This window comes from Carya illinoinensis, chromosome 4 (assembly GCF_018687715.1).
Source record: "Carya illinoinensis cultivar Pawnee chromosome 4, C.illinoinensisPawnee_v1, whole genome shotgun sequence".
Classification (NCBI taxonomy): Eukaryota; Viridiplantae; Streptophyta; class Magnoliopsida; order Fagales; family Juglandaceae; genus Carya; species Carya illinoinensis.
Window position 1 is genome coordinate 18,436,612 of NC_056755.1, and position 19,259 is coordinate 18,455,870.

The 19,259-nt window shown below is 34.9% G+C and overlaps 4 protein-coding genes across 4 annotated transcripts; all 4 read right to left on the minus strand.

Annotated features, from left to right (window-relative positions):
- Positions 1-1,186: 1,186 nt before the first annotated feature.
- Positions 1,187-3,857, minus strand: LOC122306318. Its single transcript, XM_043118751.1, has 5 exons — positions 3,635-3,857; positions 2,937-3,440; positions 2,053-2,876; positions 1,780-1,917; positions 1,187-1,543 (listed from the first exon to the last, which is right to left on the minus strand). Exons 1-5 carry the CDS (start codon positions 3,855-3,857, stop codon positions 1,187-1,189), a joined length of 2,046 nt encoding a protein of 681 aa, XP_042974685.1.
- A 183-nt stretch (positions 3,858-4,040) lies between these two features.
- Positions 4,041-4,625, minus strand: LOC122306319. Its single transcript, XM_043118752.1, has one exon. It carries the CDS (start codon positions 4,623-4,625, stop codon positions 4,041-4,043), a length of 585 nt encoding a protein of 194 aa, XP_042974686.1.
- Positions 4,626-5,955: 1,330 nt separating this feature from the next.
- On the minus strand, positions 5,956-6,567 carry LOC122306320. Its single transcript, XM_043118753.1, has one exon. The coding sequence runs from the start codon at positions 6,565-6,567 to the stop codon at positions 5,956-5,958; it is 612 nt and encodes a 203-aa protein (XP_042974687.1).
- A 7,829-nt stretch (positions 6,568-14,396) lies between these two features.
- On the minus strand, positions 14,397-17,991 carry LOC122308299 (tetraspanin-19). Its single transcript, XM_043121546.1, has 6 exons — positions 17,372-17,991; positions 16,571-16,670; positions 15,655-15,735; positions 15,441-15,545; positions 14,983-15,174; positions 14,397-14,759 (listed from the first exon to the last, which is right to left on the minus strand). Exons 1-6 carry the CDS (start codon positions 17,536-17,538, stop codon positions 14,748-14,750), a joined length of 657 nt encoding a protein of 218 aa, XP_042977480.1. The 5' UTR covers positions 17,539-17,991; the 3' UTR covers positions 14,397-14,747.
- Between the last annotated feature and the right edge of the window lie 1,268 nt (positions 17,992-19,259).

The following is a 19,259-nucleotide window of genomic DNA, read 5'->3' on the forward strand; positions in this document are numbered from 1 at the left end:
CTGATGGGATAGTTTCATTGATTAGTAATAATGTTCCAAATAAACTTTATCAGCTATTTACTTCAAATTCAGTTGAAGCTATTCACTTTCGTACCTATGTGCGCACATATAATAACAAATTTGCTTTTACATCATTCGGTGTTACATTCGATCAAGATCTATGTAGAAAAAATAGAGAAATTTACACATTTCAAGTTCAAGGACAAATATATCATTACATTCATGATTTACTTTTTCTTGATAGACATCCCTCTAATTTACAGTTCTATTTCTTTGACACTGAACATGAAATAGAGAATAGTGTTTATGATTCTGGGAGATTGAATTCGTTTGTTATTGGAAAACTTATGGATATACTTCATGTTAATCCATACTCTATTTTCTTTCAGACTCTTGGTGATCTACCCAATTAGGAGAAATACAAAATTCATATTAGATTAGATGTTGGTTTAGATCAACGTGTCTATAATGCTCCATCAGTTTCACAGGTTGCAGCTCTTTGGATTTAAAATGAAAATTCAATTGGACAAACTAATGTTTCCAAAGTTGATAAACGTATTATTTTGTCTTCATCTTTTATTAGAGGTCTAAGGGATATGCGTAAAAGATATATGGAAGCAATGACTATGATTCAACATTTTGTGAAACCTGATATTTTCTTGACTATAACTTGTAATCCAAGTTGGAAATAAATTTTAGATGAGTTAGGGCCACAAGAAGATGCACAAAATCGTCCCGACTTGATTGTCCACATTTGCAAAGCAAACTTGGAAAAGCTAAAAGATGATTTGTTCAAGCGGAAAATATTTGAGAAAGTTTCAGTATATGTTTATGTAATTGAACACCAAAAAAGAGGTCTCCCACATGCTCATTTCTTAATTGTATTACAAAGAGACTGTAAGATGTATGCTTCTGAATCTCTTGATGATATCATATCTTGAGAAATATTTTTTTCTTTTGAAACTGAAAATTCATTAATCATCAAGAAACAATACAATCTTTATCTCTCAAAACAATAGACATAATCTCCCATGGTCCCTCTTCCATCCAGACTACTTCTGAATTTAAAAACTTGGCATATTGTGCAATAGCATGAGCTGCTTGATTTCCCTCTCTTTACAAACATTACCCTCTAGTTAGCCGGCCTTGCTAGTAGGAACTGAATATCTTCAATCAGTTGTCCCTTTCATGAACAATCTACACAATTACTATTAATACTATCAGTCACCTGCATTGCATCACCCTCAAAGATCACATTAGAGATCCTCAACTCATGACACAATTGCATGACCCAAATAAGTGCATAACATTCTGCATGAAAAGTAGAAGGAACATGTGCCTTAGGAGCAGATAACACCATCTCTGCATCACCCCTATGGTCTCTCAACACTCCACCAATTCCCATAGTTCTGTCATTTTGTATATAAGCTGCATCAAAGTTGAACTTGTAAAAAGTTTCAACAGCTGGTTCCCATAACACCCTGACCCGTGCTTGCAGCTGAACTTCTGTCTCATTAATTTGCTGCTTCTGCATCTGACCCACCTGCTTGAACACTTCAAGATCATTTGTAGCAATTTTATAGCATAGATGGACTTTGGAATTTTTGATAAAAAAAACCCACCTATTCCTTCTTTTCCATAATTGATATAGCACTGCAGCAATCTATTCAACTAGTCATCATCGAGTCTTATGGACAAATCCCTCCATAGGACAGAAAAATCTTCATATATTGTATGCATGTTCTTTGTTCTTGTTGTAGCAGGACAAGAGCAAAGAACATGCAAAACATTCTCCACCTCTTTGGTACAGACAGGGCAAAACCCCTCATTCACAATCTTTTTTCTGGCTAGTGTACCCTTCGTAGGTAAGATATCATTGAGAGCCCTCCATATAAACTGCTTCGCCTTCCCAGGAACCTACAAATGCCAAACTTTCTTCCATTGACCATCCCAAACCCCATCATTGGAAGGCTACCCATGAGAGTGTATTCTCATATCAGAATCCAAGAAATAAGCACTCTTAACAGAAAACCTCCTATTACAAGAATTCACCCACATAAGCTTATTAGTTACTCCTCTAATACTGACAGGTAGACTAGAAATCAACTCAGCATCTTCTTTATTAAACACAACCTCTATCAAATCTTTATTCCATACTCGATTCTCCACATTAATTAATTCTATCACTCTAGCTTCAGAATCTAACATATTGATAGGAGTTTGTACCATATAAGTTGTAGGTCTAGGCAACCACCTATCATGCCAAACTCGGATGTTCTCCCCATTCCCAACTCTCCAAATAGAACCTGCCTTTACTAGATCCAGAGCAGACCATAAACTCCTCCAAATGTGAGAAGGAGAGGATCCAATCTTAGACTCTGATAGATGACAATGAGGAAAAGATTTATGCTTGAAAACTTGAGAAACTAGAGAGGTGGGTTCCTGCATAAGCCTCCAAACTTGCTTTGCTAACAAAGCTTTATTAAAGCTTACTAAGTTTCTGAACCCCAAGCCTCCCTTGCCTTTCACTAGGCCTAACTTTTCCCAACTCCTCCAATGGATATCCTTCCCAGCTTTATTATGGTCCCACCAGAACCGAGAAAACATTGCCTCTATCTCTTTCAACAACATACAAGGCAATTTAAACACACTCATAGTATAGGCGGGAATTGCTTGTAGCACACTTTTGATTAAAATCTCTTTCCCTGCTGTAGACAAAAGGACAAATTTCCAACTACAGATTCTTCTCCATATCTTCTCTTTAATTCCACGAAAAGTATTATATTTAGACCTTCCAATCACAGTTGGTAAGCCCCAGTACTTGTTGTAATTCCCACAAACCACTCCATTAGTAGACTGGGTAATTAAAGCTTTAGCTGCCAGATTTGTGTTACTGTTGAATAATAATGAAGTTTTCTATTTATTAAGAAACTGACCAGATGCACATTCATACTTCCACAATATTTGCTCCACATCGAGCCATTCTTCTTGCTTTGTTTTGCAAAAAATGACACAATCATCAGCAAATAGAAGGTAGTTAATCCTTAAACCTCCTTTAGAAGTAGCTACCCCTCTTAGGACACCATTTCTATCTGCTTGCTGTAATAAGGAACTCAGTCCCTCAACACATATAAGAAACAAATATGGTGATAATGGATCACCTTGTCGTAGCCCTCTTGAAGGATAAAAGATGTCCCCTGCAGCTCTATTAACTTTGACTGAGTAGCTCACTGATTTGACACAAGCCATAAGTAAGCCAGTCCATCTTTCACCAAACCCCAGCTTGAGTGACATAGCCTCCAAATAGTCCCACTCCACCCTATCATAAACCTTAAACATATCTAATTTCATAGCCATACTGCCCACCTTACTCTTTTGCCTTGATTGCATAGTATGTAACATCTCATATGCAACCATAATGTTATCAGTAATAAGTCTTCCTGGTAAAAAAGCACTTTGTTCTAGTAAATAATCTTAGAGAGCACCCCTTTCAATCTGTTTGCTAAGACTTTAGAAATCAGCTTGTAGATAACGTTACACAAGCTTGTAGGTTTGAAATCATGCAAAGAAATAGGAGAAGTTACCTTAGGAAATAGAGCAATGTGTGTGTGATTAAGACGAGAAGGCAGAATGCCATTGCTTAGTAAGTCAAGAACAGCTTGAGACACTTCAGCTCCAACAATCTCCCAATGATCTTGGTAGAAACTAGCACTAAAACCATCAGGACCAGGTGCCTTAAAAGGTGACATTTGCTTCAAAGCCACGTCAACTTCCTCCCTTAGAAATTCCCTGTTCAAGCTTAGTAGCATATCATCTGCTATTCTTTGCTCTACCCCACTAATAACTTGATCAATCATCTCTCTTGTGGGAGAAGTCGAAAGAAACACTGTTGAGAAATGCAGCCAAAAACCATGTGCAATGTCATTACTCTTTGTCAGTATCACCTCATCTTCACCTCTGATCTGTTTTATAGTGTTCCTCTTCCTTCTTTGATTAACACACGCATGATAGAATTTTGTATTCCTATCCCCTTTCTCAAGTCAGTGCCTTTTAGCTCTTTGTTTCCATTTGAGGTCTTCTTGTTCCAACAGAAATTCTAACTCCTTGTGCAATTGTTTCTGACTTTGTATGTAGCTAGGTCCCTCATCTCTTTGCAATTGATTGATGAGCCTTGTTTTCTCCTTAATTGCCTTTGATCTGTCCTGGTCAATATGTCTACTCCATTGCCTCAGTTTCTTACTGCATGCTTCTAACTTGGTCTGTATACTTGCTAATTTGTTCACACCCCCCATCTGCTTCTGCCATTCAGTAGCCACTATAGTGCTGCATCCTTCTTCTCGACTCCAACTGGCTTCATACTTAAAACTGTGAGGTGCAAAGTTCTGCTCGCTATGTGCATACAAGCAAGAAAGTAAAACAAGTTTATGGTCTGAACATATAGCAGTTAGAATATCCACCTGATAATTAGCAAAACCCTCCATCCATTGTTGATTAGCTAATACTCTATCAAGCCTCTCTTTAGTAAAGGAGGCATCTTCATGACGATTTGACCATGTGTATTTGTCACCTCTCCATCCCAAATCAAATAGAGAACCTTTGATTAGAACCTGTCTAAACAAGTCCATCTGCCCTCACTCCTTACTCTTCCTCCAACATTTTCATCATTAGTAAGAATTTTATTATAGTCCCCAATGACACACCACCCCAATTCAATAGGTTTGAAGGAATTCAATAATTCAAAACCACCCTTTCTCTGACTAACCTCAGGACTCCTATAAAAACAGGTGAGAAGCCATCGAGATCCCCCTGGTTCATCAGTAATAAAGACATTAATATGTCTTTAGGAGTAATTCAGTAGTTCTACTTTGACATCCTGCTTCCATAACAGCAGAAGGCCACCACTTCTACCAATAGCCTCAACTACAAAACACCCTTCATAGTTAAGTTTCCTTGCCACCATTTGAGCATGTTTTAACCACAACTTTGTTTCCATTAAGAACACCACCTCGGGACCTTTTGCCTTTGTTAGAAGGCCAAGAATTTGAACTGTTCGGGGGTTCCCAAGCCCCCGACAGTTCCAGTTTAAAATTTTCATAACGATTGGTGGGGTTGGGACCCAGCCTCCACCAATTCTTTAAGAAGGTAAGCATCACCCTTCCCTTTCTTTGAAACCCCCAATTCAGCTAAAACCTCATCATCCTCATCAACCAGCCTTTTCTGTCCAAACAAGTTATCTAAACATGAGGTAGATTTCCCCTGAGACCGTGCTCTTCTCTTCCACTTGTGAATTCCTTTAGCAGTAGTAGGATGCACATCAACTCCCTTAGGAGTCACCTTATTCTTCCTTGAGATAGAGCGAGTGCATGTGGCCATCGATGTCACACTCTACTCAAGTCCCTGCTCAAAAGCCTCATTCACATAAGTAGGCCCAACTGACAGCCCACATTTCCTCATAGGCCCATTCAAACCCACCACCTCACCTCTATCACCCTTTTCTGTTACAGCAATAACATCTACAGCCAGCACCGATGGATTTTGAAACTCCATAGAGTTTGCAGCTAATTTCTCCTATTCTCTCTCCCTTTCATTATCTTGAACTCCCACATTTAAAATCTTAACATTTTCTATCTTATCATTCAAACCTCCAATCTCACTGTTATCGCAACTGCCACCTTCCTTCATGTTTTGTGCCGATTTTTCCTCTGGCACCAGCAACCATTCTCCAGCTTCGGTACTGCCCATAGAACCCTCCTCACGATGAACTGCCACCTTGTGTACCACCTTTTCCCCTACACTGTCACTGCTAGAGGCAAAAGATGATCTCCGTCTGAACCCAGAGTCAGCACGAAGCCATGCACCAAACTGCATGGCTGTCTCCCCTTCAAGCTCCACCTCTTAACCTTTTTTTTGACAGGCTGCATCTACATAACTCAAACATCCACATTTAAAGCAAATTCAAGGGAGTTTTTCATACTGAAATTGCACCCATAACTTCTTGCCATAAGAGTTAACAAACCGTCCACGAGCAATCGGTTTGTGTAAAGAAACTTCTAGCTTCACCCGCAGGAACTTTCCCCAGCCGATACCATCTTCTGCAGTATCAACTTCAAGCACTCGTCCTACTAATGCCCCAATAAGCAGTCCATAATCCCTTGTCATTTGTCCCAACGACAAGTTGTGAATCTGAACCCAGAAGGCTTCAGACTCGAACATGATCTGTGAGGGTTGTATGGTACTATCATCGGGTCGAAGAGCAAAAAGGCCATTATCAAACAGCCATGGTCTTCCCTCCAAGATTCTGTCTTTATCTGCATGAGTAGTAAAGGTTAACACAAATGTATTCTTTGCTACTTCTTGAAATTTTGCTCTCTTGCTTATCTTCCAAATTTTACCCATGGCGTTACTGACTATCTCCTTCCCTACCACACGTTCCAGACAAATCCTCCCAATGAGATTCCGTTGACCCTTTCTTTGCACATCCTCAGCCTCCCCGAAGGGGAAATCCAGGACCACTTCTTCCTCCTCTGACAACCGTAGATTATTCCAACGATGTTCCAACTCATCCATGATAACACTCACTCAGCAACCTCACAAACGAGTACTCCAACTCCACCTCTGGGTTCACCTAGCGACTAGGAAAACTCAGAGAGAAGACTAGATATCTTGAGAAATATTTGATAAAGACAACAACCTGCATTTATATAAATCATTTGTTAGACATATGATGTATAATCCTTGTGGAATATTAAATCCTACCCATGTATGCATGAAAAGGGATGGAACCAGCAGAAATTAGTACCCAAAAAGTTTCATAACCGATACTATTGTAGGAAATTATTGCTTCCCACAATATAAACGCTGTGATATTGGAATATCTACTGAGGCAAAATTTTGGATAATTGTTGGATTTTTCCACATAACCTCTATCTAATTTCGAAATATGATTGTCATATCAATGTTGAAATTTACTCCACAATTAAGGTGATCAAATATCTTTACAAATACATTTATAAGGGTCACGATTGTTTCGCTTTCAATTTAATTTATAAAGATGGTACTGAAGATATCGATGAAATCTGACAATTCCAATCAGCAAGATGGATTACTCCATCTGAAATCATGTGGAGGATATATGGTTTTACTCTTAATGAAATGTATCCAGCAGTCTACAATTTACATCTACATCTTAAAAATCAACACATGGTAACCTTTCGTGCACATGAAAACTTGACCAATGTTGTCAATTCAGATTTCTCGATAAAGTCAATGTTAACTGAATTTTTTGCAACAAATGAAGTAGATACAAATGCCCATAAAGTGTTGTACAAAGAATTTCCGGAAGCTTTTGTTTGGAACCAACAACACAAAATATGGACTTCCAGAAAGAAAAAGACTATAATAGGGTGGATTGTTACAGTAAATCCATTTGAAATTAAAAGATATTATTTACAAATATTATTTAATCACATCAGAGGCCCGCTATCATTTGATCATATCAGGAAAGTTGATGGTATCATTGCACTAACATTTTGTGAGGCAGCTACTTTGCATAGGTTGTTAAGGAAAGATCATGGCCTTCAATATTGTTTATAAGAGGCATTTTTGTATCAACTGCCATATAGTTTGAGACATTTATTTGTAACAATCTTTGTATATTATAATCCTACAAACTTAAGGAAAATTTGGAAACGTTTTGAAAAAGACATGGCAATTGATTTCCAAACATCTAATGCAAATACAACAGATGTAAGAAAAAAGGTCTTACAAAGTGTTTCATCTACACTTGAATCAATGGGAAAATATATTAACGTCTTCCATCTTCTAGATTCTAATGTCTCTTTTGATTAAAAGAAATCTTAGTGTAAAAAAATTAATGATGAATTAGCAGCTACAATTCTAGAAGATAATGTTTTAGCATCCAGGACTCTTAAGTCTGAACAACTATAAGCATATAATGAAATCTTACAAAAAGTTTTTTTCCAATGAGGCTGCTATGTTTTTTTATTGATGGCCCTGGTGGTACTGAAAAGACATTCCTATATAAGACACTTCTTGCTAAAGTCAGATATGAACATTTAATAACACTCGCAATTGCATCATCTGGTGTTGCTGCATCTATTTTACCTGAAGGTTGAACAACTCATTCACGGTTCAAAATTCCATTAAATGTCGAAAAAAATACCATATGCAATATCAGCAAATAGGGAGGTCTCGCCAGATTACTACGTCTTTCAAAATTAATTGTATGAGATGAAGCACCTATGTCTAAAAAAGAATTTATTGAAACATTTGATAAAATGTTATGAGATATAAATGATTCAGAATTACCATTTGGTGGAAAAATTGTAGTATTTGGTGGGGATTTCCATCAAGTTCTTCTAGTTGTTCCTAAAGGCATAAGACAAGAACAAATTAGTGTCAGCTTAGCTGCCTCTTTATCTCTGGTCTATGATGAAAAAAATCACCTTAAAGGAAAATATGTGAGCAAGATTAGATCTAGATTTCTCATATTACTTGTTACAAGTTGGCAATTGAACATCACCAATTACTATTGAAGAAAATATAAAAATTTTCAATGAAATGCTCATTCCTTATAGCAATGATCTTGAGTCTTTGGAAAATTTGATTGATGGTGTTTTTAGAGATATGTACATTTATTTAGATAACCTTTTATAGATGAGCAATCGAGCTATATTAACACTAAGAAATGTTTATGTGATCAAATTAATGCTATACTGATCAAAAGATTTCCTAGTGAAATTATACGTTATTATAGATTCGATGAAACAGTAGATTCATTTGAATAAGGTAGTATGGAAGACTTCCTAAATACATTGACACCGAATGGACTTCCACCTCATGAATTATTGCTTAAAAAAAAATTGTCCCATCATGTTGCTTCGAAACATTGATCCTTCTAAAGGCTTATGTAATGGAACACATCTGATTTATCGCAATTTCAATTGCAATATCATTGATGTAGAAATTGTAATCGATCACTACAGTGGGAAGGGATTTTTCATACCAAGGATTCTACTCCTACCAAATACAGATGAAAATAGTGGATTTCCATTTAAAAGAACACAACTTCTTATCATACTAAGTTTCGCAATGACAATAAACAAATCACAAGGACAAACACTAGATTTTGTTGGAATATATCTGCCTCAGCTTGCATTTTGTCATGGCCAAGTATATGTGGCCTTATCAAGAGCAAAAAATGGTAGCTCATTAAAAGTTCTCATAAGGCCAATATTGAATGATCAATCTAAAGAAAGCTACACAAAATATATTGTGTATAGAGACTTATTAGAAATGGCACATTTGACATGAGCTTACATAGGTAATATACTTATAATATATCTCTATTAATTATGTCTATTTTTCTTCTATTTTTATATAATGTTATTATTGTATTCTATTATTTCTTATTTTAATTATTTCAAAAAATATTAATTTTTTCCATTAATATATTCTTTTATTCTATGTAGAGGTACTCATCAGGATGCGGACTATCTATAAATCAATCGGAGATATTACTCACAGTACAAGGAATTGAAAGATAAAATTGATTGTATGTGAAAAATCACCAAAACATACTGCACAGGATTCAACAAAAAATTATCAAAAGTCAACATTAATTGATCCCAAGGTATTAGATGTCATGTATTTAAAATTTCTAAAAATAAAATTTTTATTTTCTATTCATGTATAAATTGTATTTATAAATTTAATATATACCTTATAAAACGTCCTTATCTTCATTCTATTTCTGAATTATTATAGTTCTTTAATCTCAAAACATTGCTTTACAATATATTTTAAACATTATATATTATGCTTTATAGGGCAATCGGCTGCAAGCAGTCATATTTGGCAAAGAAATAAATTTGCTTGATGATACACTACACATATTTCGATCTTACTACATCAGCAACACATATGTGAAACTGTTAGATCCAAAATATAGAACTGAAGAATATCAATACCAATGAATTTTAAATTTTAAAACAATTATTGAAGATATACTAGATGATGATGAAGCTTTGCAGCCACCTGAATACAATCTTATTCCCTTCACTGACTTACACAATTACAAAGTCACAAATGCTGAAATAGGTTATTTCCACTTCAGCATATCATTTTCTTTCATAATTTCTTTCTTTTATAGCTAACACATTTCTTACATTTTTTTTAGATCTCTTGGTTGTTGCTATACACATTGACCCACCTAAAGAGATAATTATAGCACATAAGCCTACGTTGATTCAAGAAATATATATATATATATATATACATATATAATTGATCAAAGGTAAAACTATTATAGACTATTTTTAACGCTTTATTTGAATATATTTCATGTATTACATCTCAATATTATATTCTTACATATTATTTTCTTAATTTTATAGCCTTATACCTGTTCGCCTTACGATGTGGGATCGATTTGTTTATAATGAGTGTCAAACAATTTCAAATATTATTGGAGCTAAACTATTTATTCTTGCCACACGTTTAAAAGTTGATTCTTATAATAGTATTTTTATTAAATAACATTCACTTTATTTCTTATATATTCCATATTTTTGACATTACTAATATATCATCCCAATGCAAGACTCTCTCTTTCATCAAGACCAAAAAGTGTTTTTATTGTTGAACCTTTTATTCCTATTATAACATCCTTGTGACAATGATAATCTATCTCTTATTAACATATATAGAAATATATATGTTATGTTTTATTTACTTTCTTCTATTCTTACTAATTTATATATAAATTTTAAGGGCAACACTTAGTGAATCACTATTTGAAGAAACTGTTGAAAAGAGAGTACCTGTACCATTAGCATCTTCATCAGCCCCAAGTGTTAGTATTCGATCTATAATAAAGATTAATGATGTTGCTATTTTCTTAAAGAATTTACAACCTATGATAGTGACATTCTACTTTAGCCATTTTATTATTATATTTTATATATAAATATATAAATATAATACGCTATCTACTTCCTTTTTTAATACAACTTCTTTTGATAATTTCTTAAATATTGTATCCACTTTGCACACATGTTTGTTTCCATTTTTCATATAGAAACCAGATTTTTGGATTCAAGGAAAATATTTGTAGTTGATCTCTATCAGATATTTTTCTACATATCCTGTATTTGATGCAACAAAGGAACATGATATGACCATCAGATAAATTCTTATGTTATCAATGCAAATATATGAGCATCGCACAGTCACGGTATATATGTTTCCTTTATATTTTAATTTGTAACTTCTAATATAACATTTTTCTCATTTTAATAGATCATTAAAATTGAGAAGTTTATTTTTATTTGGTCTAATTGACGAGCCTATATTTAGATAGATGATAATACAGGACGATTGGCAACTGTTTTATTTGGAGCAATTGCATAAGAGGCAATGGGTTGTACAACAATTAATTTCATGAATCACACTGGCGAGTTAATAAAATTATTTAATACAATATCTTATCATATAACATTTGTAATAGAAAGCATCAAAACACTTTTTAAACTCATCGCATAAAATCTAACGTCCTCATAATTAGATGGAAAAACATTCCATTTATATAACTGCATTCATTTCATATAATATTATTTTTTGTTAATATCTTTTAAATTTATATATTTATTTTATGCAGGAACATTTATGTTACGTGCAAAATATTATGACACATGTGTCAGAAAAAGAATGGGTCATACACATTGCTACAAATATAAATGAATTAAACAAAGCAACACATGAATTTTACCGTCATATCTATGCATCCAGTAACCAAAATAATAAGCTGAGTTACATATATCTATATTGACCTCAGACTGCACAAATAGCGTTTTCTTAATTTGAAAAAACTTATACTGTTCTTCAAAACTTACATTTGAAGAATTCCTATGATATTTTGTTAATATGCTTTGGAAAAATATAGTTGCAAGCACAATTGTGCACTAATCTGTGTACCAATATGATGTGATTGGTCAAAAAGTAGATTTTATTAAAAACAGTGTTAATTTAAATTTTAAGTATGAATAAATCAGTATTAGTACACAGATTAGTACGCGACTATGCTTGTATATAGCAAAACTCATATGCTTTAGATATATGTTTTATATATTGCTCTCTAAGATCTGCGTTTGAAAAACTTTTATCATAAACTTTTTTTTTTAAATGTGATTTATATATATATTCATATCATTTATTCACTCAATTGATATGTTGTTAGATATGGATTCATGCGCAGTTGTCTTTTACTCAATTGGGATTTTTTGAGATTCGTCATCCATGTCTTACTATAGGAACTGATTTTTTCCCCACCCATTGAAATCAAAGCTCAGGTGGAGAGATTATGCAAACTTTTGAAAATACGATACTATTTTATTAGATCTAGGATAAGGTAAATTGCTTATTAACTATGAAAATGTCAGTACATAGAGATTTTTTCACCCATCTATTAAGAGGCATATTACTTACGATTATAAGAAAAAAATCGAAAACTACATTTTATTTAATACACTTTAAAAGAATTTGAAATTCTTAGTCTCTATTTTTAGATGCTCATTCTCTTCATAAATCGTCATATCATCTCTATTCGTAGGAGCTAACAAGCAAAATGAAGAATTCAATAAAGATTTCAACATTTTCTTTGCTTCCCAAATGTTCCCTCTCTTGCATAAAATTCCTGGAGTACAAAAATCTTCTCATTAAATTCTTCAACCTCACCGCTCTTTGATTGCAAGCGATGAGATAATGCAGCAATGAATGATGAGTATCGATTTCCAAGACTCATGACCAGCTTATAAATAATTTCGACATCTGACTTATTAGCTAGATCAAATTCCATATTTCTGTCCAGATTATAAATCGGATTTTCCATCACTATGTATTCACCATCACCGCAGCCCTTGTTTTTCCTCAAAGCAAAGCACATTTCTTTCCACCATGATTTCATGAGTTTGCACCTCATAATTAGTTGTGCTGATCTATTTCACAATGGATTCCATTTTTGTGTAAAAGAAAATTAAAAATTTGGTAATTGTTATGAAAACATGTTTTTTAAATCCCCCCCGACGAGATTGAGAAAGGCCAAAAAGGTAGAAATCGGGCACATAAAATCGGACATATGTGCCTTGCACATAGGTGCTTTACTAGTATATATATGTGTTTATGTGTGTTTAGAATTATGAATAAGAAGCTCAAGAAAGTCTACTTTGATCCCTTTAAATCTGTTTCTTTACCTTTCCCTTCTTGTTTTGCGAAGGAGATTCATGGGCCACTACAACATATTAGTATATTTGCTACTGTGCAATCACCAAAAGCGGTGGCAAAAACCCATTTACTATGTGTTTATGTTGTTGACAAATTACCGAGAATACCATGCCACAATTTTTTTTCATTGGTACTGGTTGTCCGAGAATAAAGTCACAAATAAATTTTAAGGTGTGCATGCCCTTGACAGGGAGAATACCTTGCCACAATTAGTCGTACTAACTGCAATACTCGATGAGATAGATAAAACACATTATGTGAGAAGACAAATAATCCTTCTATTTCTTAGGTGTCATCATCATCATTCTTTTGTTCGTCTCAATTGAAGGTGGTCTCAACATCATGGAACATAATGTCAAACATTTGACATTAATACAGCCTCAGTATTGGAGGTTTTTGGGCCACCTTTATTTTTCACTTGATACTTGAATTTACCTAAATACCTCTCAAATGGATATATCCACGTATATTGTATTGGACCGGCAAGTAATCCCCCCCGCAATGGTTGAATGGTTAGGTGCACCATTACATTAAAAAAAAAAAAATTAAGCAGGGGAAAATATCAGCTCAAGCTAACAAATAATGGTGGCGATTTAACCCTCAAAAAGCTTTAACACATCCAAGGACAGTGTTTGTGCCCCCAATTCCCTAGCAAAGGTGCTTAGTTCTGTCAAATTGTATGTCTTTGTCTCAAGTATGCACCAATGGCCACTGGAAGAAGTAATTGTGAAAAAACATGACACTCTGACTTTTGATGCCTATCATTTTGCGATCACTAATACTAACATGCTGAGAAGTATTTGATGCAAACCCATCAGGAAATTTCATAGCAGCCAAACACGCACAAAACCTTTTCCTTTTATCGCCTTCAAATGTGTAATATACATATAGTAGTAAAAGTGATCTGGAGCAAATGTAATTCCATCATTGTACCGAGATTCCAGCAGGTCTTTGTGTGCGTTGGCGGTAACTTTTGTTTTTCCTTCAATATTCATCATGGATTCATGGGATTCTGCTTTCCATTAGGTGATCTGTTGAAAAGCAAGTAAATGATTTGCTACACCAACATGAGACCAGAACGCAATATAACATAGCAATGGAGAAGTAACTGGAAGCTTATTCCTTAAATTATTGAACTGCCCATCTCATTATCTCACAACATATTGCGCTATTTTTTAGCAAGACAAGCATGTGTTATAAGCCGAGAAAAATAGAAATATATGTGATATGGTATGGTCATTCTCATGACTTCTAAACTACAACTTTAATGGAGAGTATTACACATGAACATTTACTTCATCATCAACACCTCTGAAAGTACACTTGATGGCTTTCCAATCTCAACCCCCATCAATTAGCTGGACTAAGGAGCATCAGATAATATGCCCTATTACATCCCTGTACTTCCTATTGATCCAGAAGTGAGCTTCATCCTGATTTGGATCATGTTACCTGTTTGTCTGATAAATAAAGTGAAGCACAAGAAGAAAATAAAATCACAAACAGTAACGACAAACCGGCCATCTTGAGCAAATAAGAACCGATACGGTACAAACAAAAAGAATATATAAAGCGGGGAAAAAAAAAAATAGAACCTGGGAATAGTATAATTCTTGTATAAAGCAACAGTTTTGATTGAAGACTTGATAAAGCAGATAAAGCAGTTTACATTTTACAATTTACCTTGTCGTTAACTCTTATTCTCCATGCATCATTTTTTGATCCATAGATGGGGTCACCAACAACATAAGGATGTGGCTGAACAGCATTATTAAGGAGTGGAACTCTATGATCAGGAGCATAATCATCATCGCTGTCATAATATTGATGTGGCCCAAGAGCTTTCAGAACCATTGACAATAATAGAGAGAGTCCCTGCCATGTAATATGAGAAGCAAACTTCTTCATTAGGATCCAAAGTGTTCTTTATCATACTACACTGAAGAAATTAGGTAATTCTTTTGTCTAAGTACTGGGAAAAGCATAACCCTAAGAGGCACGGAGGAAATGTACAAAATAAATGAATCCCCAACTAAATTCTAAGAAGAAAAACAATAGAACTTTGGCAATCATCAAAGACAAGGAAATGCACTGGGCAATTTTGAGAAAATAAGTCAAGAGTCTGAGAGAGAGAGAGAGACCTGGACAGATACAATGGTCAAGCCTATCCCCTTGCAGATCTCAAAGTTCGATCGCACAAAATCTTTGAATTGAGCAAACCTCCCACTAGGATCCTCTGGAAAGTCCTGGTTACAAGTTAGTGAAATAAGCATAATTACCGTATTCTTTAAAATCACTTTTAAACTAATCAGTCATCAAATAAGAAATAACAGAACGAGTGTGCACATCATATACCTCCTCCCAGTTACGATTCAGAAATATATCAGCAGTCACTCCAGCCTCCAGCATGAGGAGCAAGAAGACAAACAGCATATACTGCTTTCATTAAGGTTAACTATGATCCATTAACCATTATTTTTTGATAACTAATAAGCTATCCATTAACCATTATACATGTCATACTTTGTTAAGTAGTTCCAACCCCACTCTCCCCCAATTTTCTTTTCTTTTTAAAAGTGAAAACATAAAAAAGTATGACAAACCTTAAACCCGAGAAGTTATAACACAATGATTCAGGACAAGCTATTCAAAATGGCTAAGTTGTTGAATATCAATACTAGCTCTTAAATTATATTTTTCCTTGCTGAAACTACTAAACATTAACCCCAGTTAATAGAATTCTTAGCCTAAGTTGAGCATTACCCACCAGGGAAATCGCAATTCAACTCCAAACCAAGATCCAAAAAAGTAAACAACATAGCAGATCAATTTTGGATATATCTACACACATTATAAAAGTAAAAGAAAAAGGTATAATCAGTTTATCGTAAGGACCCTAAACGAATCAAGGTGGTATCATGGCATCATATATGGGTTTTCAAAGAATAGATGGGCTAATAGAATTTAGGCTAATGGATTGAATTTTAGAAATAAACCAAGCATGGACACAATTATCATTTTCCCGATATGACTGCATTGCAACTTACATGGTGACATTTTACGAAAGAGTTCAAGTCCAATGGATACAATAAAGGGGCAAAAACTAACAAATCAAAATATTTTGATAATATAACAGTTGATAATATAATCTAAACACATGTTAAAAAGATAAGACAGGTAAATTCAAGCACTATAGCACCATAATTACTTTAGAAAGAAGATGAAAGCAGGAACATTATTGCTCGATTCAATTTATTCTAAAAAAGGATACTATATAAAGGCAACATCCATTTGCAGTCTCTGCAGCAATATGACCTGTGCATGTTATCACACATAAAGTGATCCCAAGGCCAAGGAAAGTGTAAATGAACCTGCAATTCACAGATAGAAGCAGTTTCTCTAAAGATAAATTTAATGAAAGCAGCTATGAAAAATGTTAAACTATACCTCCTCAGGCCTAAAAAAAAATAGAGGCAAACTCCTTCAATAATCTATGTACTTCAATAGGTAATGTCCGAAGTGATCTATAAAGAACAATAGGTAGAAGTTGGAAAACGAAATCCTTATAATAGCTAAGAAAAATTATTCGATGGGGGGGAAGACTTCCTTCCAATTAATCCATGTACTCCAAGGAAACAAATTCATCTATTTTTGTTAATATGTTCACATGCGAAGCAAGGACCTCATTCATACCATAATCAACTCTTAAGAATTCTTCAAGACAGCACCAATTAGACAATGGTGGTTAATTAACACATCAAGATCAAAAGACAAGAAAGGGACCACCAATCTTCTGAGCCCTATAAAACAGGTATTTGATCCGGGAGAGAGTTCAAACTAGTGGAACACACTTCGACTATAATTAGACAATAGTCCTTTAAATTTCCATTGTTCTCTATTCCCAAATCCACATTTCTTGATCATCCAAACAGCCATCGATAAACACTAGATTTTCTAGCCATTTCCCCCATTTTCTCAATAACGAAACAGTCCCCAAATGCAATAACCTTACAAAAAATAACAAAACTCGAACAAAACCCAGAAAAAAAAAATAAAAGGAAGAAAAAATCACCATGGAGCTGGGTGGTCGGATCCATCAAAAGGCAACTCGCCCATATGCCTCTGCCAAACTGTTATCATCCACACGGCATACAAAATCATCGCCATCCCAACCATCCCTATCAATGAATTCACCAGTTTCAATATCGATTGCATACAGCTCCTCACTATTCTAGCCATTTTCCGCACAAACTCAACGCAGCCAAAACACTACTAATCGCAAAAAACAGAAGGCGAAAGAATTGGGAAAGGACAATTGCAGGAAGGCCAAGATGATTTCTAGGTCTCAAAAGCGCGTGGAAGATACGCCGACAGAGGAGATTTTGTGGTCCGAATGTCACCAGACACCAAGGAGGAAGTGTTGTTCAAGGTTTTATGGTTTAGTTTCGAGGATTTTAAGGTTCCCGGATTTCAAGGATTAATTTTTGGATAAAAAGAAGCACACCCTCGCATGGATGAGAGAATGAGACAGGATGTTTTAATGTTAACTTGAAATAGAAATAATTTGCTGTATAAGCTTTTAACTAAGTAAAGGCTAAATTACTCAATTCTAAACATTTCTAGAGAGAGAACATCTGCCTCTCTATAAACCCACCCAAACCAAAACCAACCGAGGGGGTTGGGAGCTTCGGTTCCTCCCTTCCTCCTTCTAGTTGCCATTCTTCCCATGTGTTTTTATTTCTCGTATGTGTTTTGTTTTATTTTAGTTTTTACGGTCAAAGTATGGAGACTTGGTGTTGTGATGTTTTCTGGTGGCAATCGACCACCATGCGCCCTACCGCAAGGTTTCCAAGCCGTCAATCTTTCATACTGCAAAAAGATTTGTCAAAAGGAGCAGCACGTGATCTACATCTGCAGGTCAAAGTAAGCTTGTGTATTCCATGCGCCAACACATAGAAGGGTTCTGTTGTCGCCACACACGGCATTTTTGGAGCCAGCGACTTCAGTATATTCAAGATCGACGGTTAGGCATTCTCCAAGTAGGGCCTATATCATTCACGCGCCATTACAGCCTCTGTGCTAAATGTTTCTTTTAGTTTTTCAATATATTTTCAAATTTCGTTATGTTGTAATTTATAGTTTTTAATTTTCCAATGTTTGTATTAGGTAAAATAAAAGAAATAGGCAATTGGACTTTTCAAGATTTTCTTTTGTAAAAGAATCATTTGTTCAATTATTCAACCAAGTAAACTTCCCTTAGCTCTGTTTTCACTCCTTGTTGCACCACCCTCTTTGTCACTATGAAATAAAATCTCATTGAAATCACCAAGACAAAGCTACAATTGAGGGTTCAAAGAGTTAAGATGCCTTAAAATGTTATATCCTTCTACTCTTTTTTCAGTAATGGGATGGCCATAAAAGCATGTGAGCATCCATGGGGTTTTGGAGGGATGTTATTAACCCAACAATTAATATGCATTTGTGAATAACTGTGAATTTCTACTAGAATATCAGCCTTCCATAACAAAGCCAACCCACCACCATGACCCAACCCTTCAACAATAAACATATTAGGAAATCCAAAAAGATGCATCAAACGTTCCATCTTATTTTTATGTAACTTAGTTTCCATAAGAAATACAATATTTGGCTTTTTATCCTTAACCATAAGGTTAAGGTCATGAACTGTCTCAGGGTTGCCAAGCCCTCGACAGTTCCAACTTAAAAGCCTCATTTCTCTTGGCGGGACTAGGGACCAGCCTTCGCTAATATCTTCATATTTCTTTGCTTCCTTCTCAACATCATTTTGTCATCATTACTACGATTAACAATAGGCAGAAACTTCCTCTTCCTGGTTGTCAAGGTAGCACCAGAATGAATAACAGCATCATTAGTATTAGCATTTCTAACTTTGTTCTTCAATTGATGCAGTGAAAGAGATGGCACAAAAAATCCTTATG

What these genes read in the sequence shown, in the direction of transcription:
- LOC122306320 (XM_043118753.1), bottom strand. Translation starts at nt 6,567, where the DNA reads ATGGATGAGTTGGAACATCGTTGGAATAATCTACGGTTGTCAGAGGAG.
- LOC122306319 (XM_043118752.1), bottom strand. Translation starts at nt 4,625, where the DNA reads ATGGACTTGTTTAGACAGGTTCTAATCAAAGGTTCTCTATTTGATTTG.
- LOC122306318 (XM_043118751.1), bottom strand. Translation starts at nt 3,857, where the DNA reads ATGATTGATCAAGTTATTAGTGGGGTAGAGCAAAGAATAGCAGATGAT. An exon ending in TCTTGACTTACTAAGCAATG is followed by an intron (nt 3,441 to 3,634) that starts GCATTCTGCCTT and finishes CTTTTTTACCAG; the next exon opens with GAAGACTTATTACTGATAAC. An exon ending in GAAGTATGAATGTGCATCTG is followed by an intron (nt 2,877 to 2,936) that starts GTCAGTTTCTTA and finishes CAAATCTGGCAG; the next exon opens with CTAAAGCTTTAATTACCCAG.
- LOC122308299 (XM_043121546.1), bottom strand. Translation starts at nt 17,538, where the DNA reads ATGGCTAGAATAGTGAGGAGCTGTATGCAATCGATATTGAAACTGGTG. An exon ending in TCCGACCACCCAGCTCCATG is followed by an intron (nt 16,671 to 17,371) that starts GTGATTTTTTCT and finishes TGTGAATTGCAG; the next exon opens with GTTCATTTACACTTTCCTTG. An exon ending in TGAATCGTAACTGGGAGGAG is followed by an intron (nt 15,546 to 15,654) that starts GTATATGATGTG and finishes ACTTGTAACCAG; the next exon opens with GACTTTCCAGAGGATCCTAG.